The 22643-nt window shown below is 42.1% G+C and overlaps 2 protein-coding genes across 3 annotated transcripts in view; one reads left to right on the plus strand and one right to left on the minus strand.

The window, feature by feature from the left end:
• Positions 1-5130, plus strand: part of MTMR10 (myotubularin related protein 10) — a 144446-nt gene extending 139316 nt beyond the window's left edge. The window contains 5 exon segments of the mRNA XM_029575968.1: positions 1817-1882; positions 1884-2066; positions 2068-2152; positions 2155-2358; positions 2361-5130. Coding sequence (XP_029431828.1) covers positions 1817-1882; positions 1884-2066; positions 2068-2152; positions 2155-2358; positions 2361-2413 — 591 coding nt within the window. The 3' untranslated portion in view covers positions 2414-5130.
• A 15424-nt stretch (positions 5131-20554) lies between these two features.
• The window catches only part of FAN1 (FANCD2 and FANCI associated nuclease 1), a 149680-nt gene continuing 147591 nt past the window's right edge, over positions 20555-22643 (minus strand). For both annotated transcript variants that reach the window (XM_029574765.1, XM_029574764.1), the window contains one exon: positions 20555-21259. In XM_029574765.1, the coding sequence (XP_029430625.1) occupies positions 21236-21259 (24 nt within the window). In that variant the 3' untranslated portion in view covers positions 20555-21235. The remainder of the gene's footprint in view (positions 21260-22643) is intronic.

The following is a 22643-nucleotide window of genomic DNA, read 5'->3' on the forward strand; positions in this document are numbered from 1 at the left end:
GTAGGGTGGGCCAAGGGGTACGGCATTCTCAACACTTCTCTTCTTTTCCTGGTTAAGTGTATAGGACACGCAACCTCTTTTTCCACACTCCTCATCCCTCCCATGGAGTTGCACACTTACCGTATTTTTCATTCCATAAGACTCACCTAGGATTCAGAGTGGGAAAATAAAAAAAAAAATAAAAAAAATGGTGTGCTAAACCGGCTCTGTTCCCGGGCATCTGTGCGACTTATGGAGCAAATTAGGGTAGGGCATAAAATGTTTTTTTTGTCCCCATTCCCATCCCAACCCTTTAAATTTCATTAACTACAACCACCCCCCCCCCCCCCAAGACTTGCCAAAAGTCCCTGGTGGTCCAGCGGGGGTCCAGAGCGATCTCTTGCACCCGGGCCGTCGGCTGCCAGTATTCAAATAGCGCCGATAGCACTTGTGCTCCTACCATGTGACAGGGGCCGACCAATGGCACCTGTAGCTCCTGTGACATAGTAAGGGCAAAGGCTATCGGCACTATTTTGAATACTGGCAGCTGACGGCCCGGGTGCAGGAGATCGCTCTGGACCCCCGCTGGACCACCAGGGACTTTTGGCAAGTCTTTGGGGAGGGGGGTCAGGAGGGTGGGGGCTTGTAGTTAATTAAATTTAAAGGGTTGGAATGGGGACAAAATAAACATTGGTTGTAGTTTTTTTTTGTTTTGTTTTTTTTTAATATTCGCTCCATAAGATGCACAGTCATTTTCCCCCCACTTTTGGGGGGGTGGAAACTCTTATGGAGCGAGAAATATGGTATTTTTAACCTTGCATTCAGGAGCATTCTCTCTCAGCCCTACATAATCTTGCTAGCCATCTCGTTTGGTTCAGCTTTCTGAACAAGGCCCTGTGCTGATTAACAGGGTAGCAAGGCAGGCAAAAGTATGGTGCCATTTGTTTTTTACACTACAAAAGCAGTGTAAACACACACCTGTAGGTGAATGCTCACAAAAGAGAATGTGTGGCAACAAAGTGCAGTACTGTTCAATACATATCCATAGGGTTATTATTTCAAAGCAAACAAGGAGAAGCCCAGCTCCTGGGACTGTTTTAGCTGGTGAACCAGTGTGCAGCTGTGTTCACTGCTACCCAAAACCACATGTACTAGAATTCAGACTAGTAAGAGGCCAAATTTCAGTGGTGTGGGCAGCAGGTTAGCCAGGAAAAAGTTCCCTGGCTAGCTTTAATCCGATATTAGTAGATTGTGTATTTTGGTTGTTTGTTCGGTTGCTGGGACGTTATAAATTGATCTAAGAATGTTTCGGGCACAAATTGGTTTTTTGAAAACTTGGGACACTAAGGGCAATGATGGTCAGGGCATAAAGTCAAAGGTGTGAAGCAGTCCTTTGGTCTGTTTTGATGTCCTTTTCACATTTAAAAATGTACGTTTGAGTTAATATGGAAAACAGCCTTGCGTATGTTATTTTTGATGTAAGAAGTAAGAAATATTGGGGTATATCAACATAAAGAGAAACTGTTTAGCCACTACTTTTTTTTTTTTAAGTATTCTTACTGTGTAGTAGCTGTTCCTCTTTCTATATATATGTGCAGCAGCTTTTTCCTACCATTTCCCCTTTCCCTCACTCCCTGCCAAAAAACCTCCCAAAAAAACATTTTTCACTTTTCCTATCATTTTATCTCTGCCCTCAACTTTTGCATACTTCTCTTTTCGCTCTAATTTTTCCTTCCCTTGTCAAATTTAAAACTCTTGACTTTTTCTTGGGGTGCATGTTAATCCAACATGAAAAAGGCCTAAAGTGTTCCACTTTTTCCCCCTTCTTTTTCATCAGAACTACAGCTCAACTTTACGAGGAATGCCCCCCTCATTAAAGAATGGGATTATCAATGAAAAGGAGTCTTTTTCCAAGGAGAAACTCACTGATACTTAAACTGAAACCAGACTTCATTCAGCAAAGTGAGAACCAACTCAATGCTATGGAGCAATATTTTAGAGACTGGTTTTCCAAGCCTGTGAACCTGCATGGTGTAATTCTCCCTCGTCTCTACGGAACGCACATACGATTGTGGAAACTGTGCTACCCTCCGCTGGATTCCAGAGGCACAGATAAGTTCAGGTGGCTTCATCACTGCCTTCCACAAAATCTCTTTACTAGCAGATGAGATAGAATGCTGAACAGAAGTCTTCGACAATACAGGAGTAGCCCTTCTTTACAAGTTAACTGCCCAGAACTGGAACACAGCAGGATGTACTTCAGAGCTGAGGGACAGAATGGCACTTCTGTGAGCCCAGAGTTCCTCTCGTCTTCATTCCATTTTCTCCAGTTGGGAACCTTTGGTCGACGGAGTATTCTGGGGACACCTTTAAGCAAATTTTAAGTGGTGCCAAAATATGGCTGTCCACTGAAACACTTGCAAATGAGGACTAATTTGGCCATAATACAAAACATTTTGGAGACAGATTTGCTTAACTGTAGGTCAATATGTTTTCTTAAATTAACACTGATAACTTTTGCATCTGAAACTATAATTTTCATATACTACTAACTACATTAGAGATTGCACAGATGAATCTAGCTTCAGTCGCACAATTTTTTCCCCCAAGGGAGAGGTGAACTAGTTACTGTATAACTTGCCATATCTAATTAGTTAGTTTGCTGATATTCTATAATTTTAGGCTGACAGGTTCCACTCATTTTAAAGGTTTTGGCTGAAAGAAACCAAACCATTTGGTTTGCAATGTGTTTCTTCCCCAACTGCTGATCCATTGTCAGATTACCCACTAAAGCAAGATGATGACAGAGCAACGGAGGGAATTGAAAATTAATCACTTGTGATTACTTTTCAAGATTTTTAATTTGAAAATTTTTAGATATAAATTAATATACCATGCTAACTTTTTCTGATATTAGCATCTCAGTTTTTCACCAGTTAACTCATTTGTATTGGTGCGTATTAGTTAGGGCTATACAAAAACACTTTATCATGAGCTTGCCTTTAGTTCATAGGAAATCTTTCAAATGTTATGCACTGTAACTGTAAAGTCTTTATTGTAGATAATGATGTATTATAGCCTTAGAAGTGCCTTTCATTGAAATGAAGTCATGTTAAAATTTGTATATGTTGGGGAAAGTACATTTTCTTTTGACTAGTATATTAACATTAGATTTGCATTGTAAAAATTTTCATATCCTAATTCAGTGACAACCCCCCCCCCCCCAAAAAAAAAAAGCCATGTCTTTTAAAAGATCATGGAATCATACTTAGCATTCTTCCAGTGAAAAATGAATTTATAATCATGAAACTGTTGAATTATCCGCATATTGGATCTGTGACTTTTAGATTCTTGTTCAGTTTACATTCTCTTGAAGTTATGTCACAAGACCTTGGATGGTGTTGCCTAATGTCAGCACAAAAGTGGCATGCTCTAAAGCTTTATTTTCAGTGGAAAAAATATTTTTAATTAGCCCGTAAACTGAGTTTTAATGTGTACAAAAATAATACTGCCCATTTCATTACCACTATGTTGTCAAGCAGTCATAAAGGGTGTTTTTGTTTTAGGTTAGGTACGCAGAATATAAAATAATGGGTAGAAAAAGTACATGCGTGTTTGTTGTAGTCTTTATAAAGCCTGTAGCCCCTACCCATTGAATAAATAGTAATTCACATCACATACAACATTGTTTAATCAACCGATGGACTTCTAAGGTTCCAGAAATTTACATAAACTGTTAAAATATGGTGTGTTAGTTCTTTCAAATGTATTGCAGAAAGTTATGGTATGAATCTATGAAGTTGTGCTTATTTTCTTTCAATTATGGAAAATGTTTTTCAGAAAATACATTTCCATTGATATTTCTGCACAAGGCATATCATATCTTTTGGTAGGAAAGCATTTCTAATTATTTGTATAGATTAACAAATGCCCTTTTCAATTAGTGTTTTTATTGTCCTGTTGCTTTCAGTATTGGCCATTTTCAGTGCCCTAGCGGACCTTTGCCAAGCTGTAACTAGCTCTAGAATGAAAGCTAACAGGTAGTTTCCCTTCACTTCCCCTATTTTTAAAACAAAAAACTGTCCCCCTCCCAGAGGTATAGCTTTCAAGGTGAGCTTTTTGCATGTACAGGTGACATTAAGAATAATTCTGTAGACCAAGAACTCTGAAAAGGTTCAGAACCTCAGGAGCGTAACTTATTTTACAAACATGTCTTAATTGGCTCTAGTGAGCTATTAATGCTATACTGCCTCTTGGCCAGGTCAGACCAGCATCCTACCCTACCTCCTTGTTTTGTTTTTTTTCCTATCTTAAAGTCTCTGCGGTCTTCTTAAGCTACTCAATCTCCATTTCCAAATTTCCTGACATAAATGCATACTCTTAAAAGAGCTCTTATTTTTGCTAGAAGTAGCCATTCATATTGGCTTCTACCCATTCAAGTGAAGAGGTCAGACAAGCAGTTTCTATCTGGCATTTACAGATCCTGGCTTTTAAGAAGTGTGACCAGCAAAATGTTTTAAAAATAGATAAATTAGTTTCCAGCCAAGTGTGTACTTTCACCTTAGCTAGACCTTAAGAGTCGCCCTTTTTGAAAACATGAGAAATTTCCTTTACTGTGAATATAGGTTCCCAGAAATGGAAATCAAAATAGCAAAGTTATCTACCATTATAATATATTTTTAAATTTTAATCCTATAACTGCTGCAGATTTGCACATAGTTTAATTGCACATGCACAGATTGTCCTGAAACCTGATGTATTGGATAGCCACTAACCTGGTTATAATGCAGCTAATAACAATTCGGTTTGGTTTTCTTTTCTTTTTGCAGGTACTATTAATACTTTGATTTATTATAGTCTTACTAAACTTGTTTTTTGTATGTCTGTACTGTTCTGGTTTTCACTTGGCTGATGTTATAAGATGATTGTTAGTTTTATTTTCACAGTAGGAAAAGCTGCCAACATCTGAACATGGACTATCATTACAAAAGATGGGCCAAGTATAAAATAATGCCTGTAGCTGCTGCATAGTGCAGTGGTGTCGGTCATAAGTTGTTGCCATGTTAAAAAAAAAACCAAAAAAAAAAACCAATTAACTTTAATTCTAGCTTACAATTCACAGATGAAATCAGTGGAGTTCTGCTAAAACCATGCTGTGGTTTCAGTGCAACAGCTGTAAGATGCAAAGGGTCTTTCTAGTAAGCTATATCTCTGCTGGAAAATATACCAAGAACCTTAACTTTAGTTCATAAAAAGATAAAGCTTTCTACTTGTATCTAGAACAAGACAACAGGTAGCTGTTTCCATTTAGCAATAGCTTCTGATAGCAGTAAAGAACAATTGCTAGGCTGAAGTATTCTATTTTATATTAAACTAAAACCTATGTGCCTACTGATGACTGTTACTTAAAGTAGAATTGATGGAAACATTCTGAATCCTGTCACTGAGTGGTTGGGAATGTGAAGGAACCGTGGGCCTTTGAAACAAATAAAGTTCACCATCTTTCTACAACCATTCTGTCTGCTGTTTCTATCCATAAACAAATCTTCAAACAAGAACTATTTCACTAGTTATTCAATAGTAAATAAATGTGTGCTGGCTATACGAAAGGTGCTTGGTTTGTATGCAAGACACCATATGAAAGTATATGTGCATTTTGAACAGTATGTGACAATAGGATCATTCCAAATTCAAATGTTACTATTCAGCTAGTACCATACTTAATCAAGTGATAAATATCAAATGCCTGAATAAAATTATATATTTCATTCAGTAAGTAAAAAAACAGGATAAAAAGATCTCCTCCCACCCCCCATCAGTTGAAGAAGAAAGAGTGGTGAGGAGGACATGCTTTGGAAGAGGCACTTCTCCAGCCAGCAAGAGCTCCTTAGAGCTGCTTAGGTGTGCTATCTCGGGCGAGGTACTTGAAGATGAAGGAGGAAGAAAATGGAAAAGACAATTTAAGAGTCAGGATTTCGGTGCCTGGATAATCAGGATTATTGTTACTATGCTGAAAGTCTGACTGTAATTGTTTTTATTGTGACAAAGAGAAGTAACTATCAGATATTGAAGAAAAGTTTGAGCCCATATGCCAGATCAGATCAAATATTCAGTTTCAACTAATGTTCCAGGGACTAAAAGTAATACTCTCCTAAACTGTAAGCTGTAGGTCGGTAGGTCTTCAACTGTTAAAGCAAGGAGAAATTAGTTCTTACCAGATAATTTCCTTTTCTTGAGTCCAGCCAGCCCAGTCCAGACATGTGCTTTGTCTGCCAACCATTAGATGGTGACAGAAATTTACAGGTTGTTAATCACCCCTTAGGCTCTCATCCTGACCTCAGCTTGCCAGTATTCTTTGTAACTAGCTAATAAACATTTTAATAACAATAAACGTTTCCCTCATCCCTAAACAAAAAACAGAGGACTTCCAAGGGAAAAAATACAGGAGACATCGCAACAATAACAAGCAGTTATTCTGAAAATGAATCTGGTAAAATAATACATTCCACAGAACATGGGAAGGGTCCTTTGTCTCAAGAAAAGGAAATTCAGGTATGAACTCCAATTTCCTTCCTCTTCATTTAGCCAGGTCACTCCAGATGCATGGGAAGTACCCAAGCTAGTATTCTACTGGATAGGACACTGCCAAGCCCACACTCAAAACTTCCAAAACAGAGGAAGCCGCTTCCCTGACTCTGGAAAGAGGACCAGGACGCCACTCTAATCAATATTCAATAATGACACTGGGTGAAGTCCTGTCCATGAAGTCACCTGCACCCTGGAAATGTCTGTCTGTTGGATCTGGAAACCTAACTCATCACTTCTTTGCTCCAACAGGCTTTGATGCCTTTGTAGTTACTCTGACCCTTTGAGCTTACTCTTCTCCACTCAAGACCCTTTGAAAGAAAGAGAGAAACCATCTGGATAAGATGAAAAGAATGTGAAACCATTTTAGCAGGAGCAAGAAATCATGTGAACCACAGCACCTTGTCCAAAGAACCCGCTCTGATGAATTGTTTAGCAGAACAGATTGCTACTAGAAAATACTGCCTTAAGAGTAAGCAGCTTAAGCAACATGGATTTACCCAAGGGAGGTCTTGCCTAGCAAGTCTGCTTCATTTTTTGAGGGGGTTAATAAACATGTGGATGGAGGTGAACCGGTAGAGGTAATGTATTTGGATTTTCAGAAGGCATTTGACAAAGTCCCTCATGAGAGGCTTCGAAGAAAACTAAAAAGTCATGGGATAGGAGGCGATGTCCTTTCGTGATTACAAACTGGGTTAAAGACAGGAAACAGAGTAGGATTAAATGGTCAATTTTCTCAGTGGAAAAGGGTAAACAGTGGAGTGCCTCAGGGATCTGTACTTGGACCGGTGCTTTTCAATATATATATAAATGATCTGGAAAGGAATACGATGAGTGAGGTTATCAAATTTGCGATGATACAAAATTATTCAGTATAGTTAAATCACAAGCGGATTGTGAGACATTACAGGAGGACCTTGCAAGACTGGAAGATTGGGCATCCAAATGGCAGATGAAATTTAATGTGGACAAGTGCAAGGTGTTGCATATAGGGAAAAAATAACCCTTACTGTAGTTACACGATGTTAGTTTCCATATTAGGAACTACCACCCAGGAAAAAGATCTAGGCATTATAGTGGATAATACTTCAAAAATCGTCAGCTCAGTGTGCTGCAGCAGTCAAAAAGCAAACAATGTTAGGAATTATTAGGAAGGGAATGGTTAATAAAATGGAAAATGTCATAATGCCTCTATATTGCCTCCATGTGGAGACCGCACCTGGAATACTGTGTTCAATTCTGGTCGCCGTATCTCAAAAAAGATATAGTTGCGATGGAGAAGGTACAGAGAGGGCAACCAAAATGATAAAGGAGATGGAACAGCTCCCCTATGAGGAAAGGCTGAAGAGGTTAAGGCTGTTCAGCTTGGAGAAGAGACGGCTGAGGGGGGATATGATAGAGGTCTTTTAAGATCATGAGAGGTCTTGAACGGGTAGATGTGAATCGGTTATTACACTTTCAAATAATAGAAGGACTAAGAGGCATTCCATGAAGTTAGCAAGTAGCACATTTAAGACTAATCAGAGAAAATTATTTTTCACTCAACGCACAATAAAGCTCTGGAATTGTTGCCAGAGGATGTGGTTAGTGGTAGCTGGGTTCAAAAAAGGTTTAGATAAGTTCTTGGAGGAGAAGTCCATTAACGGCTATTAATCAAATTACTTAGGGAATAGCCACTGCTATTAATTGCATCAGTGGCATGGGATCTTCTTAGTGTTTGGGTAATTGCCAGGTTCCTTGTGGCCTGGTTTGGCCTCTGTTGGAAACAGGATGCTGGGCTTGATGGACCCTTAGTCTGACCCTGCATGGCAATTCTTATGTTCTTAATCCCTCGCTCAGAAGCTTAAATGCTTCTTTGAGTAAATGAAGTTCAAGACACTGCCAAATGAGACTATCAAGGTCTGCCCAACAACCGACCTCCATAACAGGACTAGCTGCCACCTGCACCTACAAGAAAGTAAGGCACAACCCTTAACCAAACCCCCTGCAAAAACTCTTAAGATAACTGATACTCAAGATCCTCTAGCAATGTCTTCTTAACCCAATACCAGTCCTAAAAATGCTTTCACATTACTCCAAGGATATGGAAACTTTCTTGGACCACAAAAGGAAATTTACAACCTGAGAATATCCATTGCTGATGGATGAGCCCTCCTAAGGGCTAAGCTGAAAGATAAAACAGAGTCTCGTGAAAACTCCAGTCCTGAACAGTAGCTCCTGTCTTAAATGCAACCATGGTGAATCTTGTCCAGCATTCTCACTAAATCAGCAGGATTATACATTGACCACCTGAGAGCTAACATCATCATTGCCCCCCCCCCCCCCCCCCATATGCCTGAATCTTCTGCAAGACTACCCACCAGAGGGTATGGAAGGAATCTAAAGAAAACCTGAACTGGCCATACTTGAATCAGGACTTCCCACACTCCGATGAACCTCCTATGCATTGCCAATGACTGCCAAAAAGTCCATCACTGCTACTTCCATTTGGGCACAATCGGGAGAACAACCTCCTGGAACAGACTGTATCTTCCAAGATCCAGCCTGTTGTAACAGAGGATTGCTTGTACCTTCTCTATTCCTACTAAAATGTGATGGAGAGATCTTTTTACATGCCTCTCTGCTTGGATAACTACAGACCTACCAGTTCTGCTACATGCAACCCTGATCCCACTCAGGAAATGATACAGTGGCTTGCAAAGTATTTGACCTAAAAACTCAGCAGATTTGTGTGATTATAAATGACAACCGTGTTCCGACAGTATGTTTAGTGCAAACCAGTATGCTCTTGCAGTAAACTTCAAAGTCACGGTTTATTACTTCACACAAATTGAGTCAGTCATTCAGATATGGATAAACCAGAAGCCTCTCTCTGTGCTGGGCACTGCCATTACTACTCTGACAATGGAGAAAAGATTTGGGGCCGTAGACACGCCAGAGGGAAGGGCCAGAAACTGAAAACATCCCCCCCCCCCCCCCCCGACACTTTTGCAGAGCTTCCTGAATGGGGATGTGTAGGTGCATTTTAAGGTACATTTCCTGTCACAACTAGGACCCATTAAGAATTCTCCTTGCCTCACTGTCACCAAGACAAACCTTTAAGATCTCTATCTTGACAAAAAGTACTCTTAATGGGCTTGTTGACCTGAGTTAGGTCTAGAATATGTCAAAGATCCTTCCTTCTAGCACATGTGACCAAACCTTCTCCTCCCTTCTCTACACATTCCTGATGCTGCATGAAGTGTGGCTTCTTCCTGCGCTCCAAGGGAATTGACATTGCTCTTCCTTTCTGGACTTGAGCCGAAATACACTACAGAGCCAAATAACCAGAATCTCTCTCACTTCCACACCAAAAAATAAAAACTACTGCTGACCAAAGCTGCTTTGTTTGCTTCTTTTTCTTTTTTAACTTTGCCCTCCTGTGAACTTGTTCAGTGCATAAAGGAGAGGAAGGCAAAAAACCCTTTCCTATTTTTTTTTTCTTTTGCTAGAGGAGAGCTTACTAAAGAGAAGAGAGGAGAACCTAAAGCAGAGGGAAGGTGGTGGTTCATAGCAGACCTGATCCAGAATTTGGAAGCCCCCTGCTCTAGGGCTGTGCTCAACCAAGGGAGGAAGTAGAAAACTCATTTTCAGGAGCTAATCTGTTAAATACTCAACTGAGAAAAAGAGAATACAGGACTTTCACCTCAGGGGCTGCTCCTCTAAATCGCTTTGCCAGTCTTTTTTAGCCAGCTGCTTGCTTGTGACAAAATACTGGGAGGCTGAAAAAATAACAGGAGCTTATCAAGGTGACATCAGCAAACCTGTTAACCTTTGTCTCTATCTGCTGCTTGGTAGGCATAATCCATGTGCCTGGAGTGGTCTGGCCTCATGCAAGCTTGACTCAGCAGCTCCGTTGTTCCCTCAGCATGACCAGAAAAGCTACTGCAGAACTCACAAATGGACTGTCTCAAAATAAGGAAAAAGCCATGGGCCTGTTATCTACATACTATTCAAGTACTGCCTGGGAATTTCCATGGATAGCTGTAGAAATTTTGGAGATTTAAGTAAAATGAGAAACACGTGAAAAAAATGGCTATGCAAGGATAGAGTTGCAGAGCAAGCTTTATGCAATGCACTGTACTCTATATAGTGTTGTAAAAGGAAATCAGATACATTCTATAAAGAGAGTTCAGCATTGAGTATAGGGATATATATTTGTTTTAAACGAAATAGGCAATGGCAATGAAATTGCCTATTTCATTGTGTTTCGGGAGCGCCACAAAACAAAAAATTATTTTGTAAAAAATTATTTTGTGGTGTTGTTAACATTTGCAGTTAGTGTGCACTAAGTTAGTGTCAATGGGGGAGCAGTTGTTAGCTAGAGGTATGGTTCTGCATTCCCATTGGCTGTGTCCTTAGTTACTTGTTTGTATTTCCAAGGTTGCAAGGTGGTGTTTGTGGGAATATGGCCAGTACCTAGTACAAATATAAACTAACAGTGATATAATATACTATTAAGTTCTAGTCAGCAAAAGCATGTAATGCAAATGCATATTTTAAATTTTCCAATCCCTTTGTATTTTAGGAAAGGGCCTTGGCATTTTGGGACATGCATACTTTGAATTCCCCTGGTGTGTGTTTGGGTGGAGGGGGTGACTGGGTGAGTGGGGAAGGGACTGCATTGAATGTATGGGGTGACAGGTGGAGGAGAGACTGGTTGGGGGTGATGACTGGTTGGGATGGTGACTGGTAAGAAGGGGAGTGACCAGGATGACTATATGGTGTGTCATGTAGGGGTTTGAGGTGGTGACTGGTGAGGAGAGAGACAGCCCGGTATGTGGGGGATGAATGGTGAGAGGGGGAGTGACTGGGGTGTCTGTAAGAGGTGATAGCTGGGAGAAAGACTAGTTCTGTGGTGAGAGGCAGGCTGGTCGATGTGGGGGTGACTGGTGAAAGGTAGAATGACTGGGGTGACTGGTTCTGTTTGTCTAGTGAGAGAGAGCTTGTTTTTTGTGTTGGGGGGGGGGTGTCCTGGTGAGAGGGGAAGTGACTGGAGAAACTATGGGTGACAGTGGAGAGAGAGGCAGCCTGCTATGTGTGAGGATAACTGGGGTGACAGGTTACCTGCCACACCCACCAGACTGCTCTCTCTCACAGTCACCACCCCTTTGTCTCTATACCTGTCACCCCCTACAGACACACACCAGAGTAATTCAAAGCATGCTTGTCCCAAAATGCCAGGGCATCTTTCCTAAAATACAAAGGGATTGGTGAATTCAAAATATGCATTGCAATACATGCTTTTGCTGACAGAACTTAATGGTATTATTACATCACTTGTTACCAGGCCCTGGCCATCCCCCCCACAAACACCACTTTGCAAGCATGGCTGCCAGTGGCAATACAGAACCATTCCTATAGCTAACCAACTGCTCCCCAATTGACACTAACTTATTGTACCATTTTCAGTTAGTGTGTACCAACAATAGTTAGTGCGCACTAACGGCATGTTAATGCACATTAACTGGGAAATTAAGGAAACACGAAATAAACACCCCCAACCCATTTTAAAAACGAACTCAGTTAACATGAAATAAACTACATGAAAAAAAATCAGTGCACCTCCCTATATTGAGTATTTTCCATTTCCATTTCAAAACCCATCGCTGAAACTTATCAACTGCTCCATCACACATGGCAGCATCCCAGACCCACCTCAAAAACTTGCTGTAGTAAGACCCCTCCTAAAAAAAAACAACCTCGACCCCTCGGACCCAGCTAATTACAGGCAGATTTCCAACCTGCCTTTTATCTCTAAAATTATGGAAAGGGTGGTTAAAAAACAACTCTCCGATTTCCTAGAAGACTTCAACATCCTCCACCCTGCACAATTCGGCTTTCGTAAAGCCCGTAACACAGAAACCCTTTACTATCCATGACAGATACCATTCTCAAAGGCCTGGACCATGGAAACTCCTACTTGCTTTGCCGCCCTCCTAGACATCTCAGCAGCTTTCGACACCGTTAATCCACCAAATCCTACTGACCCGCCTGGCAGAAATAGGCATTGCTGGCAACGCCCTCTCCTGGTTTTCCTCCTATCTTAACCAGAGAGAATACATAGTAAAAATTGACAGAAACCAATCCTCACACATCCCAATCGCACAAGGTGTCCCCCAAGGTTCCTCTCTATCATCCACCTTGTTTAACATTTACCTCCTACCAACTTTGCCAATTACTCTCCAACCTGGGACTGAAATTTTTCTTATACGCAGACCGATGTGCAGATTCTCATACCGATCCAAAATCCATGATGATGAATCCATGATCTTCTGGGAATCTTGCCTCTCCTCCATAACATCCATGTTAAGCCACCTCCACTTAGCTCTGAACGCAGCTAAACGGAACTACTCATCGTCTCCAACACCCTGATGGCACCCACCTTACACTACAGAAACACAACCAATACACCACACCAATTACAAGCAGTAAAAGACCTGGGTGTCATCAAAGACCATCAACTAAATTTCAAACCATAACATCAACTCCCTCCTCAAAGGTGGTTTTCTACAAACTATAAGGTCCTCAGAAAACTCAAACCCTTACAACCACGCTCAAGACTTCCGCACTGTTAGTTCAGGACCACTATGCTTGCAAAACTGGACTACTGCAACTCCCCTGCTACTTACTCGGCCTCCTGGCTTCCACCATCAGGCCACTCCAGATCCTCCAAAACTCCATGGCCAGAGTCATAACAAATACCCACAAAACTGAACATATCACCCCTATTTAAAAGGAACTGCACTGGCTACCTATCGCCTTCTGATCTCAATACAAAGCCTTGACCATCCTTCACTGGCTCACTACACAAAATTCAACCACACCTGGCTCAAGAAATGCCTCGCTTCTGCACATCGAACCGCCCCATATAGAAGTGCCCATGCAGGCACCCTACACACCCCTTCCCTCAAGTCTGCGCATCTGTCCCTCACCAGAGAAAGGGCTATCTCCATAGCTGATACCTCCCTCTGGAACTCGCTCCCCCGCCCCCCTCCGTATAGAGCGGTCTCTCACCAAATTCAAAAAAGGAATCAAAAACTGGCTCTTCAAGCAAGCCTACCCCGATACAAACATAACGTAGACCTTAGCCTAAACAGTTCTCGCTACTGACCTTCCCTAGCCAGCCTTCCCCCCCCCCCCCCCGCACCCTCCACCTCTAGCACCTCCCAACCTCTTCCTTTCCCCTGATTCTTTGGTACACTACCTTCCCCTTCCATGAATCCTTAGCTAAGATAACTTTGTTTTGACTGTATAAAGTTCCCTTTTTCCCTTTCATCCCTGCCCTAATTGCTCTAATATCTGTTTTATAATGCCTCCTTTATATTTATTTCGCCTTTTGTTATACCTTTCTTGTTTTGCTATGACCATGATTCGGTTTTTTTGTTCTTTGTATTTACTTTTTCAGTTCAATGTAAGCCGGCATGATGTGCCTTATGAATGTCGGCATAGAAAAAGCCTTTAAATAAATAAAAATAAAAAATAAAATTTTCCATTTCTTTTCAACTGCAAAATAGTTGCAGTTGAGATTAATGCAAGTACGCACTGTTTAAAATTGAATTTTGGTGCTACACTATTTGCCATTTGGCCCAAGCTTTTACAAGCTGGCTTCAGCATGGCCTCTGATCCATTGCTAGACATGGTCGTATAGTATCCAGTAGGAGCATTAAGCATGAGAGTAAGATTGGGTTGAAAACAATGATGAAGCACTATACTACCTATAAGGATACTGCAGTGCTATACTGGCAAGAATTGTATGGTTAGACTGCAATAAACTGCAATAAACTACTAGGTCCATTTTTAAATTCTGAAATGGGGGAATTAGAATCATGGTTCATTCTCTCAGGAACTATTTCCTACTACACTGCCACTAAAAATCTAATACTGTTAATATAACTAGATAAGGCAAGTAGGTTGTACCAGAGGTTAGCAATTACTAAGGTTACAACAGTCTGACTTTTCTAATTCTGTATAGAAATAAAATGGTAGTCTGTTAGAAATCTTGATTTTTGTCCTTGATCATGCAATAACTTTCATTATGTCAATTCACATTTTTGCTTAAGGTACCTGTCAGTTTTTCATAAAGTCTGGTATCAGCCACCAGTGCAAAAAGTCATAGGTATTTTTTATTTTTTAGAATGAGTTAAAGGATGTAAGCCACAAACTACTACACTGCCTAGTGCAGTTTGTATTTACATTATAACATTTATTATCTTAAGATGGCCAAACAGGTGGATAAGGCAACAGCAAAGCCAGAAAGCTGCCTGGTTGCAGAAAGCGAGGACTGGTCAACAGTAAAAAAAAAAAAAAAAAAAAGCCCCTGTATAAATCCCTAGTGCGACTAACTTAGCATACTGTGTACAGCTGTAGAGACCCATTGCTGCTAAAAGATATCAGGAGGGTGTTGAGCCGGAGGAAGGCTTCTAACAAGGCTCAGTCTTGTAAAACATATGCAGACTTAAAAATCTAAACAAATATATCATAGAGGAAAGGTGGGATAGGAGAGATCTGGTAGTGTTTGAATACCGCCATAATATTGATGCACAGGAGGCTAAAAGCAGACAAATTAGGTGTCATGGGATGAGGGTGAAAGGGGGTATGCTGAGGCCTAAGCTAAGGAGGTCTTTCTTTATAGAAAGGATGGTGGTTCCCTGTACGTACCAGGATCAGTCCAGACGGTGGGTTATGTCCCCCGTCCAGCAGATGGAGTCAGAATAAGGCTTCGAAGGGTGCTGCTATAAGAACATGTGCACCCTCGCTAGGAGCCCAGTATATCTCTGACTCCAGCAGATGTGAGTAGGGGAACCTGGTGCTTCCCCTCCATGAAGGATCTTTTTTTTTTCATTTGGTTTGTATCCTCAGGCTGGCTCAAAGTGTGGGGGGGATCCCCCGTCTCATCCGATGAGCCGACCTCTGAGACACAACTGGAGTGCGATGACCCGCGGGTCCTACGCATCTTTCGGAAGGAGGAGCTTGAGGACCTTATCCCGCAGATCCTTCAGGAGTTGGATCTCGACCCTCCACCAGAGCCGCCAGCGCCCCCGGTCCCAGTTGTCACCTCCTCTGCCAGGAAGGGGGACCGCTCTTAGCCGGTCTGTGCCCTCTCTCCCGGGCTTTTCCACTCATCGCACCTTTCTACAATTGTTAGCCCAGGAGTGGGATACTCCCGAGACATCCCTTAGGGTCGGACGCACCATGGACAAATTGTATCTGCTACCGGAGGATTTCCTGGAGTTGATTAAGGTCCCGAAGGTGGACTCGGCGGTGTCGGCAGTGACCAAGAGGACGACCATACCGGTGACGGGTGACACAGCCCTGCGTGATACTCAGGATAGGAAACTGGAAGTCTACCTCAAGTGGGTATTTGAGGTCTCGGCTTTGGGGATGAGCGCCGCCATCTGCAGTTCCTGGCGCAGAGAGCAAGCCTCCGCTGGGTTCAACAGCTACTGACTTCCCAGGATTTGCCAGCCGAGGAAGCAAAACAGGCGGACCGTCTAGAGTCCGCAATAGCTTATGGGGCGGACGCCTTGTATGATTTGTTCCGCGATCAATGGTCTCCGTGGTTTCAGCACGCCACCTCCTATGGCTTCGCAACTGGTCGGCGGATACCTCCTCCAAGTCCAGTCTTGGGTCTCTTCCGTTCAAGGGCAAGTTCCTCTTCGGTGAAGCCCTCGACCAGATCATCAAATCTCTGGGGGAGAACTCAGTCCACAAGCTGCCAGAGGACTGACAGCAGAATTTCAGGACTTTTACTCCTTCCAGATCCCGCTCCCGGGCGCAGCGTCGCTACCGCGGCTACAAGCAGCAGGGACCCCGGACCCTGTCTTCCAGATCACAGTCCTGGCCCCATTCCTTTCGCGCTTGCAGGCCCGCTCGGGAGGGGACGAGTCAGGGGGCCTCGTCCAAGCCCACTCAATGATGCTGTGCCTGCCCACTCCTCGACTCCGCGGATCGGAGGACGAATTTCTCACTTTTACGAGGAGTGGGCTCACATCACTTCGGACCAGTGGGTCCTAGACATCTTAAAGAACGGCTACGCCCGCCGCCCGAGGGACAGGTTTCTCTTCTTGCCTTGTGGATCGAGCCTCAAGAGACTGGTGGTGCAACAGACCTTGGACAGGCTCCTGAGCCTCGGGGCCATTGCGCCCGTCCCCTTCGGAGACATGGGCTCGGGCCATATTCCATTCCATTTACTTCATCATGCCCAGAAAGGACGGCTCCTTCCACCGAATTCTGGATCTCAAGGAGATCAACAATCTCTAAGGGTCCTCCGTTTCCGCATGGAGACCCTGCGTTCCGTGATTGCGGCGGTACATCAAGGGGAATTCCTTGCCTCCCTCGATCTGATGGAGGCTTATCTCCACATCCCCATTCTGAAGGCACATCACAGGTTTCTCCACTTCAAGATCTTGAACCGACACTATCAGTTCCAAGCCCTCCCCTTCGGCTAGCGACCCGCGGACGTTCACGAAGATCATGGTGGTGGTTGCGGCTGCTCTGAGACGGGAGGGGATCCTAGTTCATCCCTACCTGGACGACTGGCTCATCCGGGCGAAGTCCTTCTCCAGGGCCAGTCGGGGTCTCCAGGGTGGTTCACCTTCTCCGGTCCCTGGGCTGGGTGGTGAATTTTGCCAAGAGCACTCTCACCCCTTCGCAACACTTGGATTTTTTGGGAGCGCACTTCGACACGCTTCAGGGCAAGGTCTTCTATGCCCGGACAAGGCCCAATCACTCCGGGAACAAGTACAGCGTTTTTCTGTGTTACCGGATCCCACGTCTGGGACTATCTGCAGGTCTGAGTTCCATGGCCTCCACGATCGCCCCAGGGCCTGCATGTCCCCTGCAAGCGTCCCTTCTCTCTCTGGAAACCAGTCTCTCAGGATTACCAGCTGGTGCTTCCGCTCCCTCTGTCAAGGACAGCCTGGACTGGTGGCTGGAGCCGCGTCATAAGAACATAAGAAATTGCCATGCTGGGTCAGACCAAGGGTCCATCAAGCCCAGCATCCTGTTTCCAACAGAGGCCAAAACCAGGTCACAAGAACCTGGCAATTACCCAAACACTAAGAAGATCCCATGCTACTGATGCAATTAATAGCAGTGGCTATTCCCTAAGTAAAATTGATTAATAGCCATTAATGGACTTCTCCTCCAGGAACTTATCCAAACCTTTTTTGAACCCAGCTACACTAACTGCACTAACCACATCCTCTGGCAACAAATTCCAGAGCTTTATTGTGCATTGAGTGAAAAAGAATTTTCTCTGATTAGTCTTAAATGTGCTACTTGCTAACTTCATGGAATGCCCCCTAGTCCTTCTATTATTCGAAATTATTACCCCTCCAGATTCGAAATTATTCGAAATTATTACCCCTCCAGATTCTTCAAAACGCCACGGCTAGACTCCTTAGCAACACACGTAAAACAGACCATATAACCCCAGTCCTTAAGGAACTGCATTGGCTACCCATTTCTTTCCGCATCCTCTTCAAATCCCTCACCATTATACACAAATCTATTTACAAGAACAATCCCTCATGGCTCAGTGAACCCCTCCAACTCTCGCATCTGCCCGCCCCACTAGAGCAAACCTCGCCGGCACCCTTCAAGTCCCACCCCTCAAGAAGGCCCGCCTCTCGGCAACCAGGGAACGTGCCCTATCTATTGCCGGTCCAACACAATGGAACGCCATGCCATCCCACCTCCGTCTGGAACCCTGCCCCTGAAATTCAGAAAGATGCTCAAAACATGGCTCTTCCACCAGGCCTTCCCAGACTAGCCGGCCTTCCCAGACTAGCCGACCTCCCCTCCCACCCCTCACCCCCCCCCCCCTGCATTAACTATATAATTATGTTCACCCCTCAGGACCACGATCAATGTTTGTAAATATGTTTATCTCCCTCTCCCCTCTCCCCGTGCTTGAATTTTTCAGGCTCTACCTAGAGCCCTTACTCACGTTCTCATATATTCTCTTGGTTCTCCCCTCCCATGTTCTATGTAATTTCAACCTTTTGTTACAATGTAAACCGATATGATGTGTATTTAATGTCGGTATAGAAAAGTTTTAAATAAGTGAAAATAACCGAGTCACATCTACTCGTTCAAGACCTCTCATGATCCTAAAAACCTCTATCATATCCCCCTCAGCCGTCTCTTCTCCAAGCTGAACAGCCCTAATCTCTTCAGCCTTTCCTCATAGGGAAGCTGTTCCATCCCCTTTATCATTTTGGTTGCCCTTCTCTGTACCTTCTCCATCGCAACTATATCTTTTTTGAGATGCGGCGACCAGAATTGTACACAGTATTCAAGGTGTGGTCTCACCATGGAGCGATATAGAGGCATTATGACATTTTCCGTTCTATTAACCATTCCCTTCCTAATAATTCCTAACATTCTATTTGCTTTTTTGACTGCTGCAGCACACTGAGCTGACGATTTTAAAGTATTATCCACTATGATGCCTAGATCTTTTTCCTGGGTGGTAGCTCCTAATATGGAACCTAACATCATGTAACTATAGCAACGGTTATTTTTCCCTATATGCAACACCTTGCACTTGTCCACATTAAATTTCATCTGCCATTTGGATGCCCAATCTTCAAGTCTTGCAAGGTCCTCCTGCAATGTATCACAGTCTGCTTGTGATTTAACTACTCTGAATAATTTTGTATCATCTGCAAATTTGATAACCTCACTCGTCGTATTCCTTTCCAGATCATTTATATATATATATATTGTTAAAGCTTACTCCGTACTTATGGCCAGGGACACAAGAACACTTGGACTCAGTAAAAGTATAATGTATTATTAATCAATATAAGTGTTCTCGGGAGATGCTGGGTACTGGGTGCCCTTCTCTTTCAATCTGACCAGCATCTCCTCATATACAGAAAGTGATCCTTGCTTTATAGATTACATTCAAATACAGGGTAGAAGGTTCCAGAGACTTGCATGACTGCCCAAAGGATCATTTACATAAGTTGTGATGTCAACTGCATGATTAAATCATCGCTAACTATCCCTGATTGGCTTCCCAGGATGTGTAGCCCATTTCCCATGACTTTCTTTGTTCTGGTTAAACTCTTACTGGTCAAGACAATCAACACGTCTGTAACTGTGTGGATTACAAACTCCTGAGAATAGTGCCTGAAGCTCCCCTGTGGTGACTCTATGAATAGACATCACCTGTCTGGTGCCAGCTTGCTTCCACAGATATCCAGGGACATTCTGTAAGTCACTCAGAGTCCATTCAGCCCAGGCAGGCCAAAGACACGCAGAGGGTTCTGGGGATTCTCCATTTTGGTCTTCTGTGTTCAGACATACTTCTCATTTCCCTCTTGTGCCACTTACAAATGGCAAAGTGGCACACCCAAGTACCAGTTCGGAGGACAGAACTGTATGAAGTCATTATGGCAAATGGGCTAAATGTGTAAGCTAAGCTAACCTTGTGTGTGTTATCCCTCTAGATCCCCCCTAAAAGTAAATGAACTCATAGGCAGACATGCACTCTTGAATTGACAAATAATAACTAACTCACTAGGTAGCCATTAGCTCTATGATTGAGCAATAAGGATACCTGCTTATAAAAAGGACCTAATTTATAATAGCAAGACCACATATGTTATTTTTCAGAGTCAAGTAATTACACAATAGTGGAGTAACAGGTAAAGGTAAGGAGAACAAAGAGAGACTAGTATGAAAATATTATGTTTCTCATATAATACTAGGTATACTGGGCAAGTCTATGTAAGGAATACTGTTATTGTAAACAACTACCCAGGATAATATTCATTACAATGGCAAGCAGGGATATAATCAATGCACGTTACCAGAAAAGTGAAGGACAGCATAAGGACTGTGTTGTGCATACATCCTGTGGGACAAGTTATAAAAGTGTTGCAAAAAATAAGACATGTTTTGGTCATAGACAGAAATGGACCTAGGTGAACAGAAGTGTCACACTGCCAGAGCACATCTGTGAGCGCTTGTGACTAAACTCTAGGTAAAGAAACCAATAGGTAGTGTTACAGGAAGAAATGCTCAAAAAGGTATATAGGGAAAAATAGAAGGGGCTCACTAAATTCAAGTATATTGGGTACAGAAAAATACTTGTGCAGAAGCAGCAATAGAGCAGAATTTACCTCAAGGGAATATTTGATTTATACCAAGACATATCACACTGTCAAGTGGCCAGCAGTGGGTCAGGGTGATTGGTTAGTGTGATCAGATTAGCTTTCATAGATTAAAGTAAAAAGAACATATCAAATAATCATCTCACTGACTCAGCAAGTAAATGCATATACTATAAGGTATAGGACTGCATAATGCTACAAAATACTGGAACTGTAAGGCTACTAAAGACTGCTTCAATTCAGACTGTGGTATTAACTTAAAATCTAAATAGTGACAATTTTAAATGTGTACATAACTAAAATATTGACTAGGTGTATCATTTCATATTTTTTGTTATTGACAATCAGTTATCACATATGAAATTAATGTCCATATGATGAAAAGTGCACAATGACTTCTGTGCATAGGATGGGATGATTTCTGAAGTCAATGACATTTGACGTATGCAGATCTCTCAGCTGGGTGGATTTCTGACATCCGAGCATAGCCTCTTAAATCAGTATTAGATGTATATGTTATTTAAAGCCTAATATAACAAGCAAAACAAATTCAAATTAATCAATGAGACAAATTCTGTCATGGCCTTAGCTCCCTATATCTGGTAATCCCTACATCTGCTATAATAATAATCCTTTATTATTGGTAACATGCAATAGTCAGGACCACAAACAACTTAAGTGCTCAGACATTACACAGACACATGCATTTCACTAAACTGACACACAGATTCATTCATTGCATTCTTCAGGTGTCATGACACACATAACACAAAAAAGACAGATAACAATTAACATATTTGAGCTCAAAAAGTAGACAAAAAGTATTTGGATCGATCCAGAATAAAACAAAAATTAAAATTAAAATGATCTATTTAAAAATGAGAAAATCAAACTGAGGAAAAATATAATCTTCAAGCTTTACAGCTCAAATGGCAAGGAAGGTGTTTTCTTTTTCAATCTGAAAAGATATAAACTCTGGCATACAATAAAGTAAGGTTATAGTTAAAGTGGAATTGCAGCATCATTGAAATTAACATTATGATATATCTTAATTCAGCAAATAGCAGTCAAGCAAATTTCTTGTTTTTTTTGTTAAGAACTGGGAAATATACACAAGGTGTGGTGAGTGAACTGTTCTCCATCTGGGATTTAAAACCCTTTGTGTTCCTTTTCTTAAGGTGATAATGAAACCTGGGACAGACAGTTTTGTACTTTGGTAGAATTTATTTTATTTCCTTTCTATGCTCTTTATATAGGTAGTTCTGTAGGGTGCCTTGCACATAGATCCTGTAAATACTGTACTTAATAGATCGTTTAGATAATCACAGATGCATCAGTTGGAAGTCTGAAGGTCTTGGACAAGGTTTAAAAAATAGAAGGGCTTCAATTGAAACAGGCACCTATAGAAACTGTTCCTGTCTGTATGTGAAAGTAACAGACTGTCTGGAGATTGATGCAAAAGAAAGCTCTATTTCCGTGGCTTGTAACAAATATCTGCCTAACAAATTTACTGGATAATCTGGTGCATATATAAAAACTGACTTGTACTTCTTTTCATGGTAACTGTATGCTAGTCTTAGCTGTCCTATGTACCAGCTTATTCTGTCCTTCAAAATACCTGTGCTTCTGTCAGGATCAAAACCAACTCCTTATGAAGGGCTAAACACCTCTACCATTTATCCTTCTTCTAATACTTCCCATCCTTCTAGATTACTGCACCTATTAATTAATCTGGGAATACCAAGCATCACTTCCACTGGTTCTATATTCCACATCATCTGAAACCTGTTTACCACAGATACTTTCTCAGCATTTATTCTATCTAGAAATACTTTTCCCTCTTTCTGCTTATGTAATTCCTCCATTTGCCTAGAATATAACTTAATTGGGAATTTAGTTAAATCTTCAGCT

This window comes from Rhinatrema bivittatum, chromosome 13 (assembly GCF_901001135.1).
Source record: "Rhinatrema bivittatum chromosome 13, aRhiBiv1.1, whole genome shotgun sequence".
Taxonomy (NCBI): Eukaryota; Metazoa; Chordata; class Amphibia; order Gymnophiona; family Rhinatrematidae; genus Rhinatrema; species Rhinatrema bivittatum.